The 10278-nt window shown below is 39.9% G+C and overlaps 1 protein-coding gene across 1 annotated transcript; it reads right to left on the bottom strand.

Moving 5' to 3' along the window:
* Positions 1–8528: 8528 nt before the first annotated feature.
* LOC129400049 (thymosin beta-4, Y-chromosomal-like) lies at positions 8529–8657 on the bottom strand. The gene has a single exon (XM_055122751.1). It carries the CDS (start codon positions 8643–8645, stop codon positions 8529–8531), a length of 117 nt encoding a protein of 38 aa, XP_054978726.1. The 5' UTR covers positions 8646–8657.
* Between the last annotated feature and the right edge of the window lie 1621 nt (positions 8658–10278).

The raw sequence follows: 10278 nt of genomic DNA, 5'->3' as shown, positions 1-10278 counted from the left end.
TTCCATAATTACCACACCATATTTGATTGGAGGCAAGATGGTGCCAACACCACCCGAACCCCTTGTGCTCTCCCGAACCCGGCTCACATTCGCCTTAGACAACGCGGGGCTCAGCATGCCAGGCATGGAACTCTACGTGTGATCCCTGCTGGAATTCTACATGTGATTCCTGATGGACATCACCAACTGATCTGCAAGATTCGACAGAATGGTGTCAGCGGGGCACGGTGAAAGCTCTGCGGACACCTACCCCAGCTGAGCCGAGTGGCAGAGCCGTCGGACATAGAGCTGTGGTGGTAGTCTGTGCAGTGGCTCATCCACTGTGGGGTGCTGCAGCCAACTACCGGGTGACCTGGGACTCAGCGCGGGTGTTCGACCTGGCACATACCCTCTTCGATAGGGTCTTGCTCTGCCAGCTGCTCAACAAACTCCGGGCGCACTCCATAAACCTAAAGACATCAACCTGAGGCTGCAGATGTTCCAGATGCTGCCCAGAGATGCAGGCAGGTGTGTGTTTGTATTTGTGCAGATCGTTTCAACATGCTAGTTGACAAAAAACTTACATTCGGTAGACTGGGAACACCTGTAAAGGCGGTTAGAAGACACCACAAAAGCCTCCCTCTCTCTCTTGAAGAGCCCGGCAAGCTACCAAGAGTATCCCGCTCGCACAGCAGAGCCTGGAAAACTACCCGTGGCATACTTGATATGCCAAAAACAGTAACAACGACAGTCCTCATTCCCCTGATCCTGAAAGAGTCCCCAATACAACATCAGGCTAGACTGGCACGTGACAGGGTTGAATGGAGACGTTACTGGCACATGCTCAAGCAAATCTATGAACAATGGGATAATAGTGACAGTGATACAGTGATACTGTTACCTTTGCTGTGGGGACCACACTTGGCAATGTTTAGGGACCAAATGTTGTCAAGGATGGAACTCAGGGTCTCTTGCATATAAGACATATTGGCTACTATACACCGAACCTCACTGTGAATGCTTTTACAATAGTGATCGAATTCGATGAAATCCAGGCCATTCTGGATAAGTGGTAAAGTGGTACACTAAGAAATAATCCAAAACAGAACAAGAACATGTGACCTATCAGAACGGAAACAATGCATCGAAATAACAGTTTTTGTGGGTGTAGCCTAAAATATCTGGCACTAGTTCAATGTTGAGGCAATGTTTTCTCATCTTCAAAAACAGGACAGGACCCAGAAACTAGGCTAGAGTCTTCTAATCTTCTCTCTGCTCAAGACGCAGTGTGAATAGTTTTCAGAACAAGCTGCCTCACCCCCAAATACTAATGGGACTTGGTTACTACTAGATAAACCATGAGCTGCCCGGTATGAATTCAGCTTTTCCTTGTTTTCCCGTCCTTTTAGGTAGTGCACAGACATCTCCTCAATATCACCCCAGCCTGACACTTTTTCCTGTGAAAATTCTGACTGATCTTGGCTTATCTGTACAAGGCCTCCCCAGGGCTATTGCACTCTTGAAAAGCATCCACAAGCAGCCTGTTTTTTCCTGCTACCCTCCGTTACCTTCCTTCCACCACCTTCAATCGTCAAGACCAGCTTTACAGACCTCAGCAGAGTTGTGGAAAATAACAGTTTGGATGGCAGCATACCTGTGCCCCTTTTTCTCTCTTTATTTCTTTCTTTCTTTTATTCCCCCCACTGGTACAGAGGATAAAAGTTTCTTGCATATAAGACTGATCTAGTTTCACATTCTAAGAGTCAAATCATGGTTTTTCCAGACTTACTGCATGATGTATCTTCAATTATTAAATTTTGTAGGAAATACAATTACTGTCTCTTTGTTGCTTCTGAATAAGTTACCTTGGTCATCCCCCCCTCTGCAATTATAATTGTTCAGTCAAGATTATGGCATCTGTCTTTGTAATATAAGAATTTTTCTAAGACTAAGGAACAATAGGGAAAAACAGCATTGAAAATATTAAATGACATTGAATCTGATGTAATATGTTAACAACACTAAAATTGTAATTACCAAGGTCAAAATATCATGTTCATCATTTCTAGCTCAAATATTACTTCTGCAGGTATTCCCATCACTTCCCAAATGTCACTCCATCCTTTCAATGCTTCCTTTTACATGTATTATTTGGTTACTTAACCAACTTTAAAAGCATTAGGTCAATTATGTGAAACTGACATTTAAAAAATAAACATAATCAAATACCACTAACTCTATGTGATTCAACCCAGATACATTATATTTTCAACCCATGATTTCTGTTTCATTAGGTTTAGTACCTTTTCTCTTGATCAAAGACCCACAATTAGTTTCTATTCTATTCTACTCTATTTTCAGCACAGGGCCAAGTACAGTGTAAAGTCAGTAAATGTTACTTTTATTATTTCTCTTTCATCGTCATTACCATGATTATAGCTGCATAAATACTTCTAATTAATATGACTTAAAAGCAAAAGAGTTATTAAAGGAAAGAGCTTTTAGTAAATAGTGATAGAGTAGGAAAACTTAGCAGTGTGCAAGGCTGATAGAAGAGAGTGAACATTTGTGCATTTCAAGGAACTGAGATGCTTTTGTGTCCGAGAAAAGCATGAGACAGGAATAAAAGATTGACTCAGAGTGGTGGGGCATAAGCTAGATGGTGAAGTGTTCCATAGGTCCCATTGGAGTGTACTGGTTCATTTCACAGAAGAAACTGCCATTATTGCATGAGCACTGGAGGTCTATTGATAGAATTAATTCAGAAGGGTGAAAAGGCTGAAGTAGTATTAGCATTTGGAGGGCGAGTGAATAATCCTAGTTAAAGATGGGGGGATTCTGAACTAGAGCACAAAATGAGAGTTTACAGAGGATCAGCGAGAGGGAGAAGAATGGAGAGAGAGGACATCAGAAAAATAAGAAAAACAGATATTCAGAGAAAGAGAGAGACAGAGAGAGAGAAAGGAGAAAAGTGCCTGCCATAGAGGCAGGTGTGGGGCAGGAGGGAAACTGGGGACTCTGATGGTGGGAAATGTTCACTGATGAAGAGATGAATGTTGGAACATTATATGACTGAAACCCAATCATGAATAACTTTGTAACTGTGTATCTCATGGTGATGCAATTAAAAAGTAAATTAAAAGAAAGTAAAACAAACGATTTTGTTCAGACATTGAGTATAAAGCCACCAAGAAATGGATTAGATGATTCCAGTGCAAAGAAAGATTGAGAGACTGAGATATTATCAGTAGAACTGGGAACAGTTATGGGATAGAAGGGAGAAGGAACTTGGGATAATCATGGCAGGATCTTGAAACACTAGTGGAGAGAATGATGTAGCAGCATGAGACTACACAATGACTTCATTGCCATCACAAACTGTACCTCAATAAAAAAAAGTTTAAAGGAAAAATGACCCATTTAAATGTGGGAAGGATCTGTAAAGCAGATCTTTTTTTAGATCTTTAATTTTATTAAATCGCTATTCCCTATAATCTTTGACCCATGGCACAATCATTACTATTATTATAATGTCTTGAAGTAGAGATCTACCATGATGGTTAATATTCTAAAATCCATGGCATTGTGTGTTAGTGGATGGGCAATAAATATCAGGTTGTAAGGAAATAGATACAGGAAGCTAATAACTTGGAGGAGCTACCTCACATTATAATAAAGCATATAATAAAATATTCTTTGCAAACATAGAAGGCAGAATATGAACATACTGAATTGGTAGCTCTTAGAGAGAACGTTTGAAAAGGCCAGAATATTAGTGTATTCTGATGGTCGCATCTGTTTAGTAACTTGATGCTAACAATATGTTTAGCTAGGTATTACAAGATGAATAGAAACTCAAGAGAGTATACCAAAGCTTGCACATATAAATGAAAAAAATGAAGAAATAAACACAGAATTATGGAACATCCAAATAGGATTTAAAAAAGGCTGACTGCTTTTGGAATCCAAAACTATGGAATAAGAATGACAAAGACTTTGCACAAAAAATACCCATTTATACTTTACAGTTAAACAAAGGAATTCATTTAATAGGATTACCACTTTACCAAGTCTATAATGTCATATGGCCTCAGAGTAGTAACATTAACTTAAGGGAGAGAGACAGCGGATAAGAAGCTGGGAAACAGCGGAAACTCTAAGACGTCTAAGAAAGAACTCTGGGAAATGGCACAATGAGCTATTTGTGAGTAAACGAAGAAGAATCCTCTAATGGGGGCTGAAACGATAATTCTGGCCTTGCACTGGGCCTACCCAGCTTCGATCCACAGCACCACATATAGTACCCTGATCCCCACCAGAAGCAGTCCCTAAGCACAGAGCCAGAAATAAGTCCTGAGTCCCACTGGGTGTGACCCCAAAACCCACAAAAATAAGAATCTTATAATGTTTTCCCAGTAATAATATCCAAAGAAGTGAATTATATAAATATTAGTCACATACTATCACTGTATCAATGTATCACTGTCATCCTATTGCACATTGATTTGCTTGAGCGGGCACAGTAATCTCTCGATTCATCCCTATCGCATTCAGGGTCAGGGTAATGAGGCCCATTATTGTTTCTGTTTTTGGGATACCGAATATGCCAAAAACAGTAACAACAAGTCTCACAATTGAGACTTTACTGGTGCTTGCTTGAGCAAATCGATGGACAATGGGAGGACAGTGCTACAGTGCCAGTATGTAACTCGCAGAATATCACACAGCAGAGCCTGGCAAGCTACCTGTGGCATATTTGATATATCAAAAAAGGGCTGGAGCGGTAGCACAGCGGTAGGGCATTTGCCTTGCACATGGCCCACCTGGGTTCGATTCCTCCGCCCCTCTCAGAGAACCCAACAAGCTACTGAGAGTATCTCGCCCACACAGCAGAGCCTTGCAAACTACCCGTGTTGTATTCAATATGCCAAAAACAGTAACAAGTCTCACAATGGAGACGTTACTGGTGCCCACTCGAGCAAATTGATGAGCAACGGGATAATAGTGACAGTTTTTGGCATGTTGAATACGCCACGGGTAGCTTGCCAGGTTCTGCTGTGTGGACGGAATACTCTCAGTAGCTTGCCAGGCTCTCCGAGAGGGATGGAGGAATCGAACCTGGGTTGACCGCCTGCAACGTGTGCAAGCCCTACCCGCTGTGATATAAATTATATAATAAAATAAAGCCATCTGTTAAAAAATTTATTAGGTCCCAAACTGGCATGAGAAGCCCGTTGCAAAAAACTTGTATATTTGCCAGAGATGTTGTTGCCCCACATGCCTGATAAAGCTCAGTGCAAATAAGCACCAGGGAAAACTAGTTCAAAAGGCTTTGTAACTAAATGTAGTGAGGAATCACTGTAAGACACAACGACAATGGGCTCTAAGTTTCCGAGGGCTACCACAACAAATACCACAGTTGAGATGGCTTTGCCAAAATTACCTTCTCACAGGTCAGGGGGCTGAAAATCTGAGACTGAGGTGGGGTCGGATGGGCTGGTTGTTGCTGAGACCTCTTGTCAACTTCTCCCTGGCTCCTTACGCAGCCCTTTTCTGTGCTTGCCCACCTCTTTCATGAGGGTCCATCTTCTTTTATAAAGGTGTCAGCCAGCCTGCAGTAGGGCTTGCTGTGAAGATCTCATTTTCATTTAATCACTTCTTTAAAGATTGACTCTCCAAATACAGTTACACTTTGAGGTACTGGACTTTTAGTCTCTGACATACCAGGCGGAATTGCTGGGAGAAATTCGGATATCAGCAGATGTGAATATTTGTGCTGGTAGGCTTACGGTGCATAATTTGAGAGATAGAAAGAAACAAAGGAATTTTCTGGATTGAATCTATCAGGAAACAGGACAGTTGTTTGATTTCATATCATAAACTCAATTGAGGAAATAGAAGGAATGTTGTGAGGCCATGGGTACCAGAAATGGGTGATGTTGTTTATTTATTTATTGGGGGTTTTTTGTAACACTTGGCCTGGTAGTGCTTAGGGCTTACTCCTGCCTCTGTACAAGGGATCACTTCTGGCAGGGCTCAGGTACCACATGGGGTGCTGGGGATAGAAACCAGGTCAGTCATGTGCAAGGCAAGCACATTACGCACTGTACTATCTCTTCTACCCCAATATTGGTTATTTTTGGTGGTTGTATACTACTCTTACTTTTCATTTGTGTTTAGTCTTGATTTCTGTGTGATCTGGTTCTTTCTCTTAATTCATCAAGGTAATACTGTGATTAATTTTCAAATGCTATTGATATCATACAAAAGTAATTTTCAATGTTCTTAAACTTGTGGATAGGCACTATCTATGGACCAACAGTTGGAAATAACTGTTTTATGGAATTGTCTGTTTTAGTCGAGAACACTATGGCCTAGCTATTTACCAGTAAACACTATGGGTTATATTTAGTCGCCTGGCTTGCTCAGCTGTCAGCTGTTAGAACTATTATTCATAACTTCCTCTCCCACTTTGGATGCGGCAATGAAGAATAATGGACAATAAAGAGTATTCTAGAATATGTAGCCAGAGAGTAGTGGAGCTCCTCCAAGTAAACAAAATTAGGGGCTTATCATGGAACTTTATTCAGTGCTATGACAGGAAAATATCACAGTATCTGTCCATCAGAATTCTAGTATTGCTCTAGATTCTGGATTTCTCTGTTTTCCAGTTGTTCATTTTGAATTTGATTTCTTATTATAGTCACAACTGCTTATTTCACTATTCTATACTATGTGCATGTAAGTAGAGATATTTATAATTCAGCTTCTCTTTTTAGGTTATGGGTCGTCAAAGCATAAAGTGTCTTACAAAATCTTATTGAGATAGATTCAGTGACTGCATGAGATTTGGGAGTGTCTCACATAAAGTGGTATCAGAGGTATACTATGTGTAAAAACACTGTGAAGAAATATTTTGCACAAACTGAAGTAACGTACAATTGTATTGTTTTGGGGCCACACCCAGTGGTGTTCAGGGTTTGCTCCTGGCTCTGAATTCATAGATCGTTCCTAGCTGAGATCAGGGGCACTGGGGGTTCTGTAAGCTGAGTCCATTTCAATCATTTGCAAGTATATTATTCATATATTTTCATGCATATCCTGTTAACCAGAAGAACAATATCACAGGAATTGCTACTTCAATTCTATTAGCAATCCAATAGTGGTAAACTGAATTTCTCTACACCCCCTTGATTCAAACAGAGGTGTATGAATGAAATCATGCTAGTGAAATAGAACAAGGATGTGTTCCCTATACATGCCTGATCATTGGTATCTCTGAAAATTTGTTTTCATGTCCTTTAAGCTTTTCATCTGATTTGGGAGATTATCATGCAGACCTAAGATGTCAAGTATAACAATGGTAAGTCTTCATCAGTTGGGAACCACTTAATAACTGTTCATCGTTTACGTTTAAATGAGAAATAAATATATATTTAAAACAGGGCACTATCCATTTGAATGCATATTCATTCCAACAACTGCTAATACCATAATCTCAGTCCTAATTAGCATAATTATTGATTGATGAAACCATTAGTTGTTGGTGTCTGTCTACAAAAATGTCCATAAACTCTTAGTATCACAAAAATTCTCAACAAAGGTACAGTTTTGCTTGCATATTTAACCATATATAGGTTATATTCCTATGCACCATCAAGGAAGGAAACCTGATTTACTAGTTGTCATGGTTATCATGTATATCACTGTCCAAGAAAAAATGCCACTGAGGACATCAGTATTAACACACCGCTTATTTTTCTCTCTTCAAAATACTTCTAAAGCTTGAGGAAAGAAAACTGTTTATTTTACCCAATGAACTCATGTAGTTTACACATACTACAATAGAATTATACCACTCATATTTCCCTATTACAGATAGCAAGATGTTCTGAATTTAGTTTCATGACACCAATCATCAGATAGTGTTTCTTATATTTTTTCCATTTTTGTGGCATTGGGTACCATGCCTAGAAATGGTGGGGGTGACTCCAGGCCCTGTGTTTGGGCTTTCTCCCAGGGGAGTTCTTGGGGATCCATGTGATGCCAAACTGGGATCAGCCCCGGGCAAGTTCCTTTAACCCTGTCCAATCCCAGACAACATTTCTTAAGATAGTATTTTCCTTTTAACACTTTATTTTAATTTTCAGATTTTAAACTTTCACTTGCATATTAATTTTTTCATTCCAGCATAATTAAATCATTCAACCAAAAAACTGGTCCTCATATTAAATGGGATTTTCTTTTGCAGCCTATAGGATACCCTTTGAACCAAACAGGTATTAACTCCATCAAGTCCCACTCAGCTTTTTCCTTTCCCCAACACATGTGCCACTTTGTTCTCTTCCAACCAGACAAAGAGATGGGAGAGGCAAGGTGCATCGTGCTCAGTAGTTCTCCAGTAACAAATATGAAATGGGGCAGCACAGTCATTCACTTTAAATCTTATCCAACCTCGTTGCATCTTAGCAAAGTTATGCAGCTAAAAGAACTAAAAGAAGAAGGCAATGCTTGTGGAATGTACAGTACCTTTTGGTGGTGCTTGCTTTTTAGGATTCACCAACTTGCTTTTCCAAGTCAATTGTTTCTTTAGAAGACAGCAGCTTCTTCTCTTGAGTTTCTGTCTTCTTCAACTTGGACTTATAGAATTTCTCAATCTCAGCCATAAGGTGCTTCTCACACACGGTTCCAGAGGAAGCAGATCTGGCATATGGATTAGAGCGAAGAACTAGCTGAGCAGCAACCACCAGCCAATCTACCACTTTATTTACATGCTTTATCTAATGCTAGTGTCTTTCCTTTCCCAAATGGACATTACTCATTATTTATTTATTTATCCTTAATTACTCATTATTATTTATCCTTCATTCATCAACGTTCTGCATAATTCCTAGCCTTTAGAAGAAATAAGGTTTTCCCCTCAATAATTCCAAATTGTGCATACTTTTTTGGGAAGGAGGGAGGTTGTTCTACACCCTGTGGAAGTATTCAGGAGTTACTTCTGACTCTGTGCTTGGGGCTTGCTCATAGAGGTGCCTATGGGACCAACCTATTGGACTCGCTCTCTGGCCTACTATATATCTTCTTTTTGCTTATTTAAGATCGCAGAGAATTAATCCATAAAAGGTTTGAGTTCCCCAATCAAGTTCTCAATTTTGAAACAGCATCGACTGGCAAGAACACCTGCAATTAAAACCAGGATCCCCTGTTATTTCTCACCAAGTCGTGGCAGAAAAAAGGCACAAAAAGAAACTCCTACTTAAACATCCAACTCGTTGCTTTCCTTGTTCATCTTTAATATCTGATCATTCTGTGATTTCTGACCCAAACAACAGGGACTATCGTAATATATAGTAAGATATAAGAAATATCCCCATATATGGAAGCTCAGTTTCTAGTTTTTTGAGGATTACTCATATTGTTTTCCAGAAAGGCTGGACCAGTTGGCATTCACATCAGTAATGAAGGAGAGTCCCTTTTTTCCTGTATCCACTGGTTGTTCTTGTTCTTTTTGATGTGTTCCAGTCTCTATGGTGTGAGATAATATCTTATTGTTGCTTTGATTTGCATCTCCCTGATGGTTAGTGATGTAGAAATTATTTTTTTGCTTTTATGGGTCACACCCAGCGATGCTCAGGGGTTATTCCTGGCTACACACTCAGGAATTACTCCTGCCAGTGCTCAGGGGACCATATGGGATGCTGGCAATTGAACCCAGGTTGGCCGCATGTAAGGAAAACTAGATAGTTACAAGCTTACATGTTTGGGATACAATCACACAATAATCAAACACCCATCCCTTCACAAGTGCACATTCTGCATATGTGTAGAGCTTTTTTACTGTGCTTTTTGGCCCTTTGTATTTACTTTTTGAGGAAGTTTCTATTCATTTCTTCTCCCCATTTTTTGATGGGGTTGTATTTTTTTCTTAAAAAGTTCTATCAGTGCTTTAATTGTTACTGCTTTGTAGTAAAGTTTGAGGTTGGGGAGGGTGATGCCTCCCATTGTCTTTTTCCTAAAAATTGTTTTAGCTATCCGTGGGTGTTTGTTGTTCCATAGGCAGAGCCGTAGACCAATGGAACAGGGTGGAATATCCCTACACACAACCCGAAATGTATGATCATCTAATCTTTGATAAGGGAGCAAGAGATGTGAAGTGGAGCAAGGAAAGTCTCTTCAACAAATGGTGCTGGCACAACTTGACAACCACATGCAAAAAAATGGGCTTAGACCTTGACCTGACACCATGCACAAAAGTCAGATCAAAATGGATTAAAGACCTCAACCTTCGACCACAAA

This window comes from Sorex araneus, chromosome X (genome assembly GCF_027595985.1).
Source record: "Sorex araneus isolate mSorAra2 chromosome X, mSorAra2.pri, whole genome shotgun sequence".
In the NCBI taxonomy this organism is placed as follows: Eukaryota; Metazoa; Chordata; class Mammalia; order Eulipotyphla; family Soricidae; genus Sorex; species Sorex araneus.
Note: the sequence above shows the minus strand (reverse complement) of the source record. Positions and strands in the feature narration are given on the sequence as shown.

Coding starts and splice junctions, on each gene's coding strand:
- LOC129400049 (XM_055122751.1), bottom strand. CDS start 8,645: ATGGCTGAGATTGAGAAATTCTATAAGTCCAAGTTGAAGAAGACAGAA.